The 17087-nt window shown below is 45.7% G+C and overlaps 1 protein-coding gene across 5 annotated transcripts in view; it reads right to left on the reverse strand.

Annotated features, from left to right (window-relative positions):
* SAMD13 (sterile alpha motif domain containing 13) overlaps positions 1 to 16475 on the reverse strand; it is a 39928-nt gene extending 23453 nt beyond the window's left edge. Inside the window, exons 1-2 of one of the 5 annotated variants that reach the window (XR_005659967.1) lie at positions 16114 to 16475; positions 12506 to 12590 (exon numbers count right to left, since the gene is read on the reverse strand). Coding sequence is in view for 4 of the 5 variants with exons in the window: in XM_029062676.2 (XP_028918509.1) it covers positions 12506 to 12558 (53 nt within the window). In the remaining variant the exon portion in view is untranslated. Of the gene's footprint in view, positions 1 to 12505; positions 12591 to 13863; positions 13880 to 13926; positions 14111 to 14407; positions 15231 to 16113 lie in introns of those variants that run through there. The other 4 variants (XM_029062676.2, XM_029062678.2, XM_029062677.2 and 1 more) reach the window with 4 other exon arrangements.
* Between the last annotated feature and the right edge of the window lie 612 nt (positions 16476 to 17087).

Here is a 17087-nt window from a genome sequence, read left to right on the forward strand (position 1 = left end):
TCAGCTGAACTCTTGTTTGAGGAACTAAAAGCCTTTTTGTTTCCTGTGAGACTTTCTCCAGGCTTGGTTCCTGATCAGCTCAAAGAGCCTATCAAACAGGCATTGTTGTCCGAGTATCTTTATTATCTCAATCACTAATATGACTATGCTGATTATACCTTATCGGCAGGAAACAACAGACTTTTTGTTGGGTTTTGTTTTTTGGGGTTTTTTTTTTGCAGGGACACAATCTCTCCCCAGGTGATAATTCAGTTACCTTCCAATTTAATAACACTCAGTAACAGCCAGTAATAATTATGGAGACTAATAGGTGTTTAGCACTTTACAAAGTACAGCTGAAGTGATATTCATTCACTGCCTTCAAGGAAGTTATAATTTAATGGGGGAGAAAGACAAAAGTATTTACAACTGATTAAAGCAATAAGGATATATCTTAGGAAGTATGTTTGTGATATCTGTTAAATGCCACCTCTACCAACTTTATTATATTGCTTTATGTACTCTCCCAAATAATAATAATAATACTGATACTGTTGGTATTCGTTAAGCGCTTACTATGTGCCAAGCACTGTTCTAAATGCTGGGGTAGATACAAGGTAATCGGGTGGTCCCACAAAGGGCTCACAGTCTTCATCCCCATTTTGCAGATGAGGTAACTGAGGCCCAGAGAAGTGAAGTGACTTGCCCAAGGACATAGAGCTGAAAACTGACGGACGGGGAATAGAACCCACGACCTCTGGCTCCCAAGCCCGGGCTCTTTCCACTGAGCCACGCTGCTTCTCGAAAAAGAGGAGCCTGTCCGCTAAGCACTATGCTTAGTATAGTGCTCTGCACAGTTACTGCTCAATAAATATTACTATGTGCCAAGCAATGTACTACGCGCTGGGGTAGAAACTAGATAATCAGGTCCCACGTGAGGCTCACAGTCTAAGTAGGAGGGAGAAAAGGTAATGAATCCCCATTTTGCAGATGAGGGCACTGAGGCACTAAGAAACTGAGGCATGAAAAAGTTAAGTGACTTGTCCAAGGTCACACAGGAGGCACATGGCAAACCTGGAATTAGAACCCAGGCCTGGGCTCTTTCCATTAGGCCACACTGATCCTCTGAAGTAGTACAAACACACCAGGATGAATCAGCTGACTATAACTGAACACAGAAGAACCCTGACGATCCTGATAACCTCTCCCCCCCCCAAGTTGGCTTTTTTAATTGCTTAGGTCGGAGCTATTTCTCAGAACTTCCCAAGTCAACAGGAGAAGGGGGATAGGGGAGGAGAGCCTAAAAGGCAGGCGAGCTGGAATTTGGAGTTCCTAAGGTGGGCTCTGAGATGGAAAAAGCAGAAGGTAGAACCGGAAATATTAGAATGGTCTGTCTGCTTTAAGACAGCAATGCTAGGAAAAGTCCAGGGAAAAAGTGGAAGAGGCAGCTAGATGGATAGAGACCATAACAACGATAACGGAAGAACCATTACAAAGGTTGCGGATCATGGGAGAGGACAGGACCTTCTGGAGAAAGTATATCCATGGAGTCACTATGAAACGGAAATGACTAGATGGCACTTAATACATAATAATAATATAATTATCTGCATTGTTAATCCCAGCGGTTGTTAAGTTAATACCTAGTGTTAGTTTTGTCCTGGGTTAGTCAAAACCTGCACTACCCCGCACCCAAGATTCAGCCAGTATTTCTAAATTCAGTATGTCCGTCCATGTGGCAAAGAGCGAAATATGTAAGCAATGATAAATTTGTTCCCCTCTCAGGGTCACACCTGGAGAGTTCCCAGTTCTCTACCACTCTCAGCTATGGGAGGGAAAGTCAAGCAGAGGCACAGCCATTCCATTCCTAGCTTGGGCAGTGGCTAACGAGTGGAAGGCCATCTGCTACGAGTCAAAACTCCCCTATGTTGGACAGCAGCGGCATGGAAGAGAGTTGAGGGCAGAGACTCAGGTTTACTGTGTGGAAGGAGGCGATGGTAAACCACTTCCATATTTTTACCAAGAAAACTCTACGGATCCACTACCAGAACGATTGCGGATAGAGAGTGGGGCATTCTGGGAGAGATGTGGCCATGGTGTCGCTATGGGTAAGAGACTACTCGCCGGCATAAGACAAGATAAATTTGGGGATCTCACACTTTGACCAGGATCTTATTTTCTTAGGGGCATCGTGAAACCAAAATGTGGCCCTTTGGAAGTTATTTTATCTGTGAAAAACAACCACTTTAAGGTCAGGAAGCAAGTACAGGCTAGCAGAGGAATTCATGATAAATTTGTCAATATTTTCCAAAGAAAAAATACGAATTTTAAAATTTAGCTGGCTTAATATCTTTTTCAAAGGAGATGAAGTGGAATGATGCTGTTTGGTCTTTCTAAACTGGTAATAAACTGGTGAAAGCCTGAAGTAAACTTTTCTCTATTGCCGCTTTTTACAGGGCGGTTCATGTAACAACGAGTTCTTGATTAACTATATTAATTCCTTGAATAAGTGTGCCAATAAGTTCGTGGGGAGATCTTGGGTTTGGCTATTACAGAAGGGTTTCAGAACTGCGTGCCGGTTTTAGAAATGAAGTCGGGAAGTGAGGCACTTGGGGGAAAGCTAATGAGCTTAGTGGAAGAATGGAGGAAAACTACCATCACAAAGGTTCTAGTGGGGAATATACAATTACTAAGTAGTAATACTGAGAACTCTTCACCCTATTTTCACCCTCACATGCAGCTTATTGTTAGAACCTTGTTGATGGTCTTTGATCCATCCCTTCCTTTCCACTTAAATGACCAGCACCCTGATTCAAGATCCTGTCATCTCCCAACCAGCCTTCTGAACTGGCCTCCTCACTGGTCTCTGTGTCTTCAACCTCTTCTCCCGTCAGGATGATAATAATAATGACGGTATTCGTTAAGCGCTCACTATGTGCCCAGCACTGTTCTAAGTGCTGGGGTAGATACAAGGTATTCAGGTTGTCCCACGTGGGGCTCACACAAGTTTTTAATCCCCAATTTAAAGATGAGGGGACCGAGGCACAGAGAAGTTAAGTGACTTGTCCAAGGTCCACAGCAGACAAGTGGCGGAGCTGGAATTAGAACCACCTCCTCTGACTTCCCAGCCTGTGGTCTTTCCTCTAAGACGTGCTGCTTCTCATCTCTGTTAAACTAAGTTTGGTGCACATCTCGTCCCTCCATAACCACCGCCCCCGCGACCCCACCCCAAAACTACCCATTTCCCTCCACGGTTTGCAACAACTTCTGGCTTTAGGGTTCTCCAGCAGCTCTCTCCTTACCCATCTGCTCTCACTCCCTGATATTTTCCAGCTTGTGGTCTTTGCTTCTCACAAGCAAACCTCATTCCCTCAATCTCACCTCTCCCACTCTGCTCCTTCCTCCTTCCTGGAACTTCCTCCGCCTTCAAATCCACAAGATCACAGCTCTTCCCAGCTTCAAAGCCTTCCTGAAAATCTACCCCCTCCCAGAGGCATTTCCTGATTCATTTCCCCCTCCGCAAGTTATTCCAACAGCCATCTTAGCTCTTGTGTTTTCACAGCCACCCACAGTCTTTAGATACACACTGAATCCCCAACTCCGCTATTTACTACTTATTCGCTTAATCATTTTTCCTTCCTCCGGTTATCTTTTGTATCTCCTCTGAACTTTAGCTAATTTGTGTCTGTCTCCCCTGTTACATTGTGAACCCTTTCAGGACTGGAATCATGCTCTCCAGTGTTCTCTCCCAGATGCTCTGTATCCAATAGACCCCGAGAAGTACTACGGATTGATCGGTCTGCATCCAACCAAATTATCTTGCATCTACCCCATCGTTTAGAACAGTGCCTGGCATGTGGTACACACTTAAATACCATAATTATTATTATTATCTGGGGCTTACTCCTCCAGGGGAAAAAAAACACCTCAAAGGATGAGTGAGAGGTGTAATAATAAATGAAGATCTCACAGATACATTTCTGGATGTGAGGTCTTATACATACTTACATAATTATGTACAGTGTATGTCAATAATTCTATTTATTTATACTTGTTTACTTGTTTTGATATGTATAAATCTGTAATTCTATTTCTATTGAGGCCTGTTTACTTGTTTGGATGTCTGTCTTCCCCATTCTAGACTGTAAACCCGATGTCGGCAAGGATTGTCTCTCTCTTGCTGAATTGTACTTTTCAAGCGCTTCGTACAGTGCTCTGCACACAGTAAGCGCTCAGTAAATACGACTGAATGAATAAAATTGGGATCAAGAGGCTTACATTTAATAGGACATTCCTGGTTGATCTCATTCTTGTCAATATCTTATAGATGAGATAAAATCCACAGATTGTCCAAAAAATATCACTTTAGTCATTAACGGTGTGCTCTACCCAGCACCTCTAAGGATCTGTTAACTTTAGTAAAATAACTGATAGCGGTTCATTTTCTCTCCCCAATTTTCCCCACCCAGACTAACATGAATAGCCAAATGGCCTAAGGGAGGAGGAGCAGCAAGGGATTTAGATAATCCACAGAGTGGATAATCAGCCCTTGGATACCTGAGAGCAGACTGCATTTAACTGCAGCAGGAGGACTTTTGCTATTGAAAAAAACCCAAAACATTTACCACACACAGCCACCTGGCTTGGTGGAAAGAGCCCAAGTTTGGGAGTCAGAGATCGTGGGTTCTAATCCCTGCTCCGCCGCTTGTCACCTGTGTGACTTCGGGCAAGTCACTTAACTTCACTGTGCCTCAGCTGTCTCATCTGTCAAATGGGGATGAAGACTGTGAGCCCCACCTGGGACAACCTGATTACTCTGTATTTCTCCCAGCGCTTAGAACAGTGCCAGGCACATAGTAAGTGCTTAAATACCATCATTATCACTATTATTACCTACTGTCTGGTGAGCACGCTTTGTATGTTGAGAGTAAAATATAACAGAGTAGGGAGACTCATTCCCTGCCCACAGTCTAGAGGGGAGGAATGTTAAATCCAATCCCAAGTTAACTTCTGAGTAGGAAGTGTTTGGTTCATTCTTTCAATTCATTCAATCATATTTCTTGAGCGCTTACTATGAGCAGAGCACTGCGCTAAGGGGTAGATAGCTTTCAAGGGAAGTTCGGATGCTGAATTTCTTTTTCCCCCCACATTGCTTCAGTAGTCCACTCTACTCTCCAAATTTCTCTGGCTACGGCAACCTGAGGCAAGAGGGCAAAAAGGAGAATTTCTGCAAATATTACATGGGGTTTCTTAGCATTACAAGACGGAAACAGGCACTCCCACTCCAACTAAGATTACTTATCTTTTCTGACTCAAGTTTTGTAAAAGTCAATACAGAAAATGACAAATTTCAACCTACAAGACCCATGCCCCTGTGGGTTTGCATCAAACTTCTCTAAAACAGAGAAGCAGCGTGGCTCAGTGGAAAGAGCACGGGCTTTGGAGTCAGAGGTCATGAGTTCGAATCCCAGCTCTGCCACTTGTCTGCTGTGTGACCTTGGGCAAGTCACTTCACTTCTCTGGGCCTCAGTTACCTCATCTGTAAAATGGGGATGAAGACTGTGAGCCCTACGTGGGACAATCTGATTCCCCTGTGTCTACCCCAGCGCTTAGAGCAGTGCTCTGCACATAGTAAGCGCTTAACAAATACCAACATTATTATTATTATTAAAACAAATTGGGGGAGGGAGCAGTGGGTTGGAGCTGTGATAAAACAAAAAATGGCATGGCATACATCTACCCCAGTGCTTGGCGCATTGGAAATGCTTAACAGATATCACAATTATTGTTATTTTTATCACAAGAGGATGGTGAGGGAAGAGCTTGGGTCCTCAAAGAGAATTCAGGGAAAGGAAGAATAGGACTTGGCAGATGCTGACCAGGTAGACATCCTCAGAGCTGAAAATCACTTTGATGAATGTGAGAAATGTTTTCCTTTTAGGAGTGACTGATTCTTTTTAATTTCCTTGTTTTAAATTCCAAATGATTCCACTGTTAGTGGGAAACCAAGTTACAGGAAAATTACATTACTCTGGGTGCATTAACCATTAATAATTCACACATATATTTGAACAATCTTGCAAACACAGAGCCCACCTGGTAAATAAATTCCTGCAAAATGAAACCTACCCCACGACGTTGAGCCAATTACAGATATGTAACCGTGAAGGGGAGATGGGCAGTGCTTTCTTTTCTCTGCCCAGAGGGGATGGACAGGAACCCTCATGGAAAAAACCCAGCAAAAACATTAGCCCTGCTGCACTATGTATTTATCCGTAATTTAATGTATTTATATTAACGTCTGTCTCCCCCTCTAGACTGAAAGATCACGGTGAGTGGGGAATGTGTCGACCAACTCTGCTATATCATATGCTCTGCACACAGTAAGCGTTCAATAAATAAAACTGATTGATTAGTAGGAAAGGAAATCAATTAAAGAACAGATTAGCACTAGGAAGCCTTGTTATTTTATTCTATCGTAATTATTGAGTGCTGACTGTGTGCAGGGCACTGTACTAAGCACTTGGGAGAGTAAGATAAAACAATAAACACATTCCCTGCCCACGATTAATGCAACTAGGTATCAAACTGGCCCCCCCAGTGATACCGGGAACATTCCACTGTGCTGTAGCCCCCACGGGCCAACGTAAACCATGACCCGGCCTCGGGGAACCATTCGGGGACTGGAGCTGTGGATTCCTTAAGGGCTCTGGACAGTTTTTGGGAGCTGTAAAGAGAAGCTCGTAAGAAGCAGTCAGAAAGAGACAAGTTTCCACTCCACTTCCTTCCTGCCCTGCCCTCTGCCCAACCCACACTTAAATCTTCACTCCAGGGATTAGCTGGTATGTTTTCCAGACCCAGCCCAGTCCCAAGGCCAGTTTCCAGGACAAAACAGACAGCAGGAGAGAAAATACCCAGAGGTTCATCTCCTCCCTTCTTACCGAGCGGCCCTAGCAACGTCTTTGTCCCCAGCTCTGAGGAAATGGGCAAAGCTTCCTGGCATCCATATACCCCGCTTGGTGTGAGTCAAGAACGGGGGAGGGGGTGGCTTCGATTGCAACGGGCTGAACTCTACGTCTTGAAAGAAAGGAACTTGGCTACAAGACGACGTCATTCAAGAAACACCATGCATAATAATAAATAATAAACGCCTTAAATTTTCTAGTTCTACATTGCTTATCTCAGTTCTGTCTTCATAACATCCCTGTGAGATAGGAAAGGTAACAGGTTTACACGTGGGGAAATTGAGGCTCAGAGAGGTTAAGTGACTTGTAAGAGGTCACACAGCAGGCCAGTGGCGGAGCTGGGACTAAAACCCAGGTCCTCTGCCAGGTACCAGCCTCATTTTCTACTAGTACCTCTCTGACTATTGCATTCCACGATTTAGTGCAGGTGCAGTTTGTAGGGACTACTTTAATTTTTTTTTTGTACTTCATGTTTAAAACACGATGTCATAATGCCCTTGGTGGAATTAGTTTGAGGTATCTTATTGAATTTTTTAAAAAAATTCAGACTTGGACCCAGAGAATATTACTGCCAGGAATGTAATCTTAAAATTTTAAATAATGAAAAGATGCAAGCTTATCAATCCCAAGTTATTATATAAGTGTTTGGTTAGCATGCTTCAACAGAGTTTTGTGCACCAAGGTATGAAAATATGCATTCGGATGAATTCGCCACCTAAGGCAAGAAAACGGAAAAGTTAACTGCAATAAAAGCTATCACTTAGTCATAGGGTATTTACTTGAGACATCCATTTTCTGCCTAATTCAAATCTTACAGTGCCTCATACGTGGCAGGGTACTGTTAAACCCTGAGAAATTCCAGTTTATAGCGCTCTCTCAAAAACACACAGTCGAATGTTTGTCTCTTCTCGGCACTGACATCTTTCTCTGACCAAGAAGTTCTTTTCCAAGGAAATGGGCAGAGGATGGACAGAAAGACGATGACAATGTGGGACATGGGGGGAGGACCACCCAATGCTACAAATTCTCCAGTTGAGAAACTGTACGCTTTTGGTGCCTTAACTATGTCACCAACCACCACCGTCTAGTGTTCTGAAATTCATAACACCAGCAAAGCGCAGTTTAGAACAAACGTACCCAAAAGTACCCAAGATCCATGGGGAAGAAAAAAACAAACACACAAAACTTTAAATTTTAACACTGTCTTTAAAATTACAGCATATATCCCTCCTAGAGGAATGGCCCATGAGTGGAGGAGAAAAAAATCTATTTTTTAAATTTTTTTTAAGAAAAGTATGGTTTTTACTTGTCAGGAAAAGAAATGATGCTTCACAAAAGCAAAGGAAAAAAGCAGTTGAAGCTTAAGACTAAACTTGGAGAAAATTAGAGGGGGAATATCATTCGACACTCATGAGTAAGTGAAGATGTATGGCATGAAAATGGGAGCGGTTGTTTTCCTACCCTTTTGCTATGAGAACTGTGGAGTCTTGTCACTTTCACTGACGGACATTATTTCCTGTTGCAACTCTTTTATGGGTCTTGATAATTTTTTTTTACTTAACTCAGGACCTTCAGTCATTTACACAGGAATTCCCTCTTTATGGTTCCTTGATATAGAGAGCAAAAGAGAATGCCATGAAAATGGGAATGCCCAGGCTAGATTCTGACCCCACTGAATATGTCTTTTGTCCTTTCCTTTTTACATGATCCATCAATCGACGATATTTATTGAGCTCTTCTTCTGTGCACAGTACTAGAGCGCTTGGGAGAGTACAATACCACGGAATCAGTGGACACGCTCTCTGCCCTTAATGAGTCTACAGTCCATAGAACGAGCTTCCCCGCTTGTGAAAAGTGCCTGATTCATTCTTGGGAGTCAAATGGAGTGAGAAGACGCATTCGTTTCTCATAAAAGACTAACCTCCAAACCTCCAACCTGGCTCTGCAGTGAATCTGCTTCAGAAAGCCAAACTTTTTGATTTTCCTGTTTAGGAGATTACCTGTTGGAGACCATGATCTAACACGGGCTAAGAGCAACAAACAGCTGTGTGACGGTGGGCAAGTCACTTCACTTCTCTGTGCCTCAGTTACCTCATCTGTAAAATGGGGATTAACTGTGAGCCTCACGTGGGACAACCTGATGACCCTGTATCTACCCCAGCGCTTAGAACAGTGCTCTGCACATAGTAAGCGCTTAACAAATACCAACATTATTATTATTGTTATTATTAACATGGCGATGCTGCCGTCAAATATTACTCCATGTGACCTTCCCCCAAAAACCAACGAGCCAATCCACGTTCAATTCTAGAAGCCTGGAAGCAAGTGTGACTTCTGTCCTGACTTAATAACATGCCGTGGGAGACCCGATACCCTCTCACCATTTCTCCTTTTTACAAACTCATACATGAGTGAGGTAGTTCCAAAGTAAAGAAGAGGATGAGAAGGTAGAATTGGAGTCACTGAAACCCTCTGTATCAAGACGGAAATGAAAGGAGGGAGGGAAAAACCCATTCTACTGTGGCCACAGCCAGCCATTTCCCAGCAGATTAATGTAGACTTTGCATGCTCAACTTAAAAAAAGAAAAATGAAAAGCAGAAGGGGCAGGAGGCTAAGGACCAATTTGTTTCTTTTAAAGATCGCAGAGAGAAAACTCTTTGGATACACTAATAATAATAATAATGTTGGTATTTGTTAAGCGCTTACTATGTGCAGAGCACTGTTCTAAGCGCTGGGGGAGATACAGGGTAATCAGGTTGTCCCACGTGAGGCTTGCAGTCTTCATCGCCATTTAACAGATGAGGAAACTGAGGCACAGAGAAGTGAAGTGACTTGCCCACAGTCACACAGCTGACAAGTGGCAGAGCCGGGATTCGAACCCATGACCTCTGACTCTACCAGAATGATTGCAGATGGAGGTGGGGCATTCTGGAAGACGTGTCCATGGAGTCACTGTGGGTAAGAAACAACTCAACAGTATAAGACAAGAGGCACAATGTGTCATGTTGATGCAGCTTTGACTCCATTTCAGGATTTACCTGAAGTTGAACACAATCAGGGCTTTCTCTCACAAGTATTCCTGGGAAGGTCAGTCAGTCAATCGTATTTATTGAGCATTCACTGCGTGCGGAGCACCGTACTAAGCGTACGCAGTACACAGTCCCCGCCCAAAACAAGCCTACAGACACCAGGCCGAGCTTACGGTCTAGAAGGGATGCTCGTGCCAGTCCTCCCGAGAGCCGACCGCACGAAAGGCGTCCTCGTTTTCTGATGGGCTCCTCTGAAGGACCATCTCAGAGTGCGGTGGGAACGGGCAGCAGGCCCTTCTCCGCACGCCCCCTCCCCCGGGCGCTGAGTGAGAGGGCCTCGGCGCTCGCTCCGAAGGCTGGCGGGCGGGAGCCCAGCCGTGGATGCGGCCCTGAGCTTTCATGAGTCGGCCTGGCGGGGAGGGTGGTTGCTCGTCCGAGGCAGGGAGCTTTCATCAGTGGTTCAATTCACGGGCTCCGTCTCCAGGGAGCTGGATGGGGCTGGGGGTTGATCGTCAACCTGGGGCAGGCCGCTCAATTCTCAGCATCCACCCGCCAGTGATCCGTGCTCTGAGAATTCACCGTTTCGCTCCCATGTCGTTTTCGCCGTCGGTCACTCGACGCGTAAGAGAGGGAAGGGACGGAAGAGGTCTAACTTTGGGGCCAAGTTGGGAAAGATCCAAAGATAGGTTCCCAATAGCCAGGACCATGCCTTTCTGAAGCAAGCAAACTCATTTAGGGATCAGGGCAGGGCCTTTTTTATAGTCATGATGATATGATGAGGATGGCACCTGTTAAGCACTTTCTGTGTGCCAAGCACTGGAAAATATTCAGGATAATCACATTGGATAGTCCCTGTCTCACATGGGGCTCCCAGCCTTTCTAGGAAGAATTTAATTCACATTTTACAGATGAGGAGACTGAGACACAGAAAAGTTAAATGACTTGCCCAAGATCACAGAGCAGACACCCAGCCAGGTCCACTGATTTTCAGGCCCCTGCTCTTTTCGCTGGGAAACACTTTTCCCAAAGGAACTATGTGGAAGAATAGGGCTTCCTCAGAGATCTATGGGCAAGTTGTCCTGCTTAAGCCTACCTAAAAATATTTTTAAAAAAATCAAATATCAGCCAAGTGTTATTTGCCTAAGACTTTTAGTGAAAGTCCCATGTGGTGGGTAGTGCTGGAAGAAGTCTTCTAAAATATGGGCTCAGCAGGGTAGCTTCTTACCTACATACCTTTGGAAATCACTGCCAACTCTGATTTGCACATCCCTACAGCCCACAGAAGGAATCCTGACATCTAATATCTTGTGTTACCAAGATCTAACTCGAGAACAAAAGCGCAGTCTATTTCTTTTGCTACGCCTCCGAGTCCCTGCCTCCAGTCCTGGAGGCTAGTACTAACAGACTGTTTTAAATGAGCGGTGCTGAACGGTATTTATTGACCTTATTTTGATATAACTTTTCTCTGTAAAGTAAAATTGCCTTTTGTTTGGGAATACCCAGCACCTACAGTGTATTTTCACTTGGAAGTGTCAGCTCCCATTACCGTTTCACTGCTTTCCTCCAGGGCTTTAATTTCAGGGCACTTTTAAACAGAAGTTACAAGAGAAAGGAATTAACTAGAAGCCACCCTCCTGTTACTTATTTCTCCCTTTCACCAGCACATCAAGATCCTAGGCTCTACCTTCAGGACGGCTTCTACGGTGAAGAGCGATACCCGAAGCTCACCATTATTAGGTAGCATCATTTTGGAAAAGGAAATACAGCTCTCTCTCCATCATTACATATCTGCTCGTGTACGCATCACCGGTCTGTAATCGGAGGGTATTACGCTATGGTACAGATCTGAAATCTGAGATACTTCTTGAAAAGAATTATGCAAACTTATGATTACTTTAATGCAAGATCACCAGAGAAGTTTAAAAATCACTGAATAGAATTAGAAATAGACCACAACCCATAAAAAGCCCAATATTTCATCAGGATTCAGAAATCTCACATTATCTCATATCTCATAAAATGAAAACACATAATCAAGTTGTGGAACTACTCAGTTTCTTTCTGAATCTTGGATTTTGTTTGTTTCCCCAAGGCACAGTTGACTTTTCCCTGGAGAGTTAAAAAGGGGATTTTTCTCTCAAAGAAAAAAAAAAACCCACAGGAACCCTCCCCCCACCCCCTTTCTCCGGCTTTCCGACTTAGCCTCGTGAACTTGGCAATTGAGGCCAAGTCTGTGTTTGCTTTATATGTTATGTTTTAGTATGCAAGATGCAGAACTGAAATCCCTAACCGTCTTTGTTCCCAAGGAATCGCACGCATGCACATTTTAAGCATTTTCGAGTCTGAGGCATCCCTGTCTCAGAACTGGACTTCCAGAAAGGCAAAACCAAGAGCAGAGCTAACGTGGAGCCCCGATCGAAACACCCGCCCAGGGCCGGGTCTTTGGGTAGATAACCTGGAGGCCTTCCAACCAAAACCCCAAGCCCCCATGTCAACGACAGGTTTAACTCCGGACCCCAGGATTCACTTACTTTTTGACATCGACAGAGCCATTTTCCTTGTTTTCCATGTCAACAGATAGCATGGGGAGGCTGCAGGTTTCTTTTACTTCAGCAACTAATCGATAAGGGAAAAAGGCTTGTATTTAATGCTTAGCAAGTGAGAAAGAACATCATACATTCTGTAGTAGAAACATAATGTTCTGGCATTAAAACAGCTTCGCACTGGATTACATAAGTTTATTAAGTCTCCATTTCCCTCAGAAACTGAAGAGATACGATTAAACCCAAGCGGGTGAGGAAGATCGATTATCCGTCTTCAATCTGGACGGTGCTCCTCGCTATGACGGCAAACAATTATAAATTCAATTTGACCCCGGTCGAACCAAGCGCTGAGCTCCCTCTGGTCCCCGAGCTCTCCGTTAAGACCCAGCAACTCATAAAGGAAGAGAAGAAGGAAAAAGCATCAAAGGTGCTTCTTCGCTTCCCTCCCCACACTGGAGCCCTGCGCGCTGATGATATTTTTACTTCTTGCGACTGATTTATTTATCTCTCGCCCCCACCCCAATGATCCCACGTTTAGTGAAGGTACTTTTGTCAGTGAACATTCCTCACTTCATCTGTACCTAAGGAAAGCTTCAGGTGCCTGGTTGTGAGATAGCCAGGCTTTGGCATATCAGAACGCCCAGAAAAATGACAGAGAGCCCTTAGCAGAGAGAGACGGAAAACAGGCAGATATTAGATTTATGTACAAGGTAGCCAAAGCCATCTGGAAGGCTTATTCGTATAATGCAGTCTATTTTATTTAAAGAACTGGAGCTCGGGAAAACGCGAGAAAGTGACCGACAGAAAATCCTTCACTGTTGATAGCGATGAACAGGGCGAATTAAAAAAAAAAAAATACTACATAAGAACTGATATAAACTACCCCCAAGAAGTGCTTGTTCCTCTACGGTTTTTAAGAGACACATTTAATACATTTACTCCCTAAATCACTTGGCATTCCTCACTGTTTCTCCAAAGGGATTATTGTAACACGAGCAGTGTATCACTGACAATGTTCACAAGATGTGATCACTAATACTGGGGAACAAAGCTGAACAAATAATTCTGATGTGATTGCCTTTTCTCCCAGTGCACACACTCACACTCACAGACGCTAAAACTTCCAGTTGCTAAACGACTCGGATTACTGTGCTAGAAATAGATTTAACAACCTCGATAAAAATTGGTACACAGACACACACTCACACACGCGCACATCGATAAAAAGAAGACATCGAGATACTATCGCTGCTCTACCGAAGCCAGAAGGAGGATTTCATTTGGAAACTGTTTCACATTCACCATTTTATAAGCATCTCAGAAAGAAGAAAAAAAAAATCACTCACAATGCTACTCTGCAACATCACACTACATTGTCATTTTTCTGAAAAAGTAAAAAGAAAACCTACCTAGAAGCAACTAAACATATCATTTTGTAAAAGCTTATCAAGACCAGCAAAAGAAACCCCAATGTTTTCTTTCATAAAGTAGGCTGGCAAAGGAATTCAATAAGGAGGTACAATTTGACACAGTGAAATAAGATCAGGCTGGCTCACAGCCAACATGACGTTAGGAATCACACACAAGCTGCACCAACTGCCTTCTGTTTCATGGCTGACTTTTTAAAGATACAGTGTGCTACCCATTCACTTTCGCACACTACCTTCGGCACAGTTATCTGAAGCAATGAATCGCAGGTCCCACGACTGCACAGTTATTTTAGCACCCGATTGCAAAAAACAAAACAAAAAAACAACAACAACAAAATACCGTAAAGCAGAATGAAGCTCATCATCTTTTCCCTGCCCCCTATTCTTATGTAACCGCTGCCTTCCACATGTTTTTGCTGTTATCTGGGGGACTGAAGAAGGAGTTTCGCATTATTTTTACCTCAGAGGAGGAAAAAAAGGAGTCTATATTTTGGGTGCCAATCATCCACCGATATGCCGACCTTTCCCCCTTTCTGCTAACGCCGGTTGCTCTCGGGGGCACCTCTGGCCATCTCCGTGGGAATAGGGAACCGCCAAGAAGCGAATCCCTTTATGCCATCACCGTGCGAGAAAGTAGCATGTTTCCCGGCGGTTGCGAATTCACGACTACCGCCTATGGACGGCCAAACTACTCCGCTTTATTTCTTCTCCACTAGAAAACTCGGAAACGAGAAGACCCAAGCTTCTACAAAATGGAAACTTTTCATTCGGTAATCGCCAGTTCGTCTACTTCATCACTTCACATGCCCACCCGGCCTGATTGTGCACTTAATTGGAAATCCCAAGTAGCTGTTGCTCCACTGAAAGCCCACTGACCTTCCTTGAACCTCTGAAACTCTTTGACTGCGGAGAATAACAGAGCTGTTGGAGAAGCCCTACTCTGTTTCTCCAGAAGAAATGTCCCCCAGCCCCCAGGCCCCCCAGGTATTTGGGTGCAAAACAGTGATAAGAGGAGCTGATTTTCTTTCCCCAGGTTACTCTCTAAGGGCCAGATGACTTGGTATCTGAATTTCTGGTTATTTCCCTGTTTCTGTCCTTCAGCTCTCCCGGGTGAGTCACTGGGGCACCTGCTTCTGAAAGGAACTATTATGGAGTAGGTCCTCCCGCCCTTCTTCTCCGGTCATAATTCCAGTTACGCTCCGGCTTCCTCTCCTGGGGTGAGGTTCCTTCACCATTCTGGAGGGAAGAGTTTGACTTTATTGGCGGGGGGAGCAGAACATGACGGTGAGGCCGTCGTCGGGTAGGGATTGTCTCTAATTTGTTGCCGAATTGTATTCATTCAATAGTATTTATTCAGCGCTTACTATGTGCACAGCACTGTACTATGCGCTTGGAATGGACAATTCAGCAACAGAGACAATCCCTGTCCACCGACGGGCTCACAGTCTAATCGGGGGAGACAGACGGACAAAGATAAGACAACTTAATCGCAATAAATAGAATCAAGGGAATGTACATCTCCTTAACAAAATAGGATACCCAAGCGCTTAGTACAGTGCTCTGCACGCAGTGAGCGCTCAATAAATACGATCGAATGAATGAATGTGGTCTCTGGCTCAGCCCGCGGGTGCCATGTTGCTTTCACTATTCTTCTCCACCGTGGCCAAAGGTCACCAACCCGGCAGGAGGCCCGTAACCGTAACATCATAAGGTGGAGAAGCGGCGCGGTCCAGGGCGGGTAGAGTCCGGGCCTGGGAGTAGGAAAGACCTGGGTTCTGATCTCGGCTCCGCCACTTGTCCGCCGGGTGACCTTGGGCAAGTCGCTCCACATCTGGGCCTCAGTCGCCTCAGCTGTAAAACGGGGCCTAAGACTGTGAGCCCCACGCGGGACAGGGACCGTGTCCAACCCTATTAAACCTGCATCTTAACCAGTGCTCAGTACAGTGTCTGGACACGTAGTCGGTGCCTTCCTCTCACCAATACTAACAAACCACATTCCCAGTTCGGCACGCGCTACCCACGGATCGCTGCCCAAGCACTGCCCAGGTTTGGCGTCCTATTTGACTAAACTGGATCCACCCCAGCGCTTAGCACGGTGCTTGGCCAATGGAGTAAAACACCCCCAGCAGTCTCAAAGGAAAAATGAAAAACTTCATCTCATCTTGCCTGGGAGGCTGTCGGTCGGCAGACGCGACGCACAGGGTAATGGGTTTCGGACAGCCAGAGACCCCGCTCAGGGTTGGAGCAAGGCAGGAGTCGCCCGGGGAGGGAAATGGGGGGGGTCCCGTTTCGTTGGGTTTCTACGTCTGTTAATGAACCGGCATCTGCGGGTAGAAATGTCCGCCGACTCCCCCTCGCCGGACGCTCCGTCGTCGCTCCGAGCGGGCCAGGGCCATCCGTTCCCTCCCGGGACTTGATGACTTGGACTTGATGACTTCCAATCCAGTCTGCGGCAACACAAGAGAGGTTGGTAGCGTGGCCTCCCCTCGATGGGGAAGCTGGGTGGGCTGAGCGCTCACTCTCTTCGCCCTCCCTCTCTGCCTGCCCGCCTGCCCGCAGAGAAGCGGCGCGGCTCAGTGGAAGGAGCCCGGGCTTGGGAGTCGGAGGTCGTGGGTTCTAATCCCGACTCCGCCACTTGTCAGCTGTGTGACTTTGGGCAAGTCACTTAAGTTCTCTGAGTCTCAGTTCCCTCATCTGTCAAATGGGGATGAAGGCTGTGAGCCCCATGTGGGATAACCTGATCGTCTTGTATCTCCCCAGCGCTTAGTACAGTGCCCTGCACATAGTCAGTGCTTAACAAATGCCATCGTCATTATTATTATTATTGCTTGCCCACCTGCCCACCTCTACCTTCCCAGACCCCTCCAGGCCCCCCGTCTGCCCGCCGGACCCCGAGGGAGGGTCGGAGTGGGGACCGGGAGAAAACTGGGTGGGGTGGGAGGGGTGACCCCGAGGGGGGGAAGAAGGAGGGGAGGGGGCAGGGGGAGGGAAGTCTGGGGGGGAGGGGTTGGCCCTGATGGGGGGGGAGGGGAAGTCGTGGGGAGGCAGGGGGAAGAGAGTCTGGGGGGAGAGGATGGCCCTGATTGGGGGGGGTGCGGGGGGAGGGGAGTTTGGGGGGGAGGGGAGTTTGGGGGGGAGGA

The sequence above is a fragment of the Ornithorhynchus anatinus genome, chromosome 4, assembly GCF_004115215.2.
Source record: "Ornithorhynchus anatinus isolate Pmale09 chromosome 4, mOrnAna1.pri.v4, whole genome shotgun sequence".
NCBI classification, from domain to species: domain Eukaryota; kingdom Metazoa; phylum Chordata; class Mammalia; order Monotremata; family Ornithorhynchidae; genus Ornithorhynchus; species Ornithorhynchus anatinus.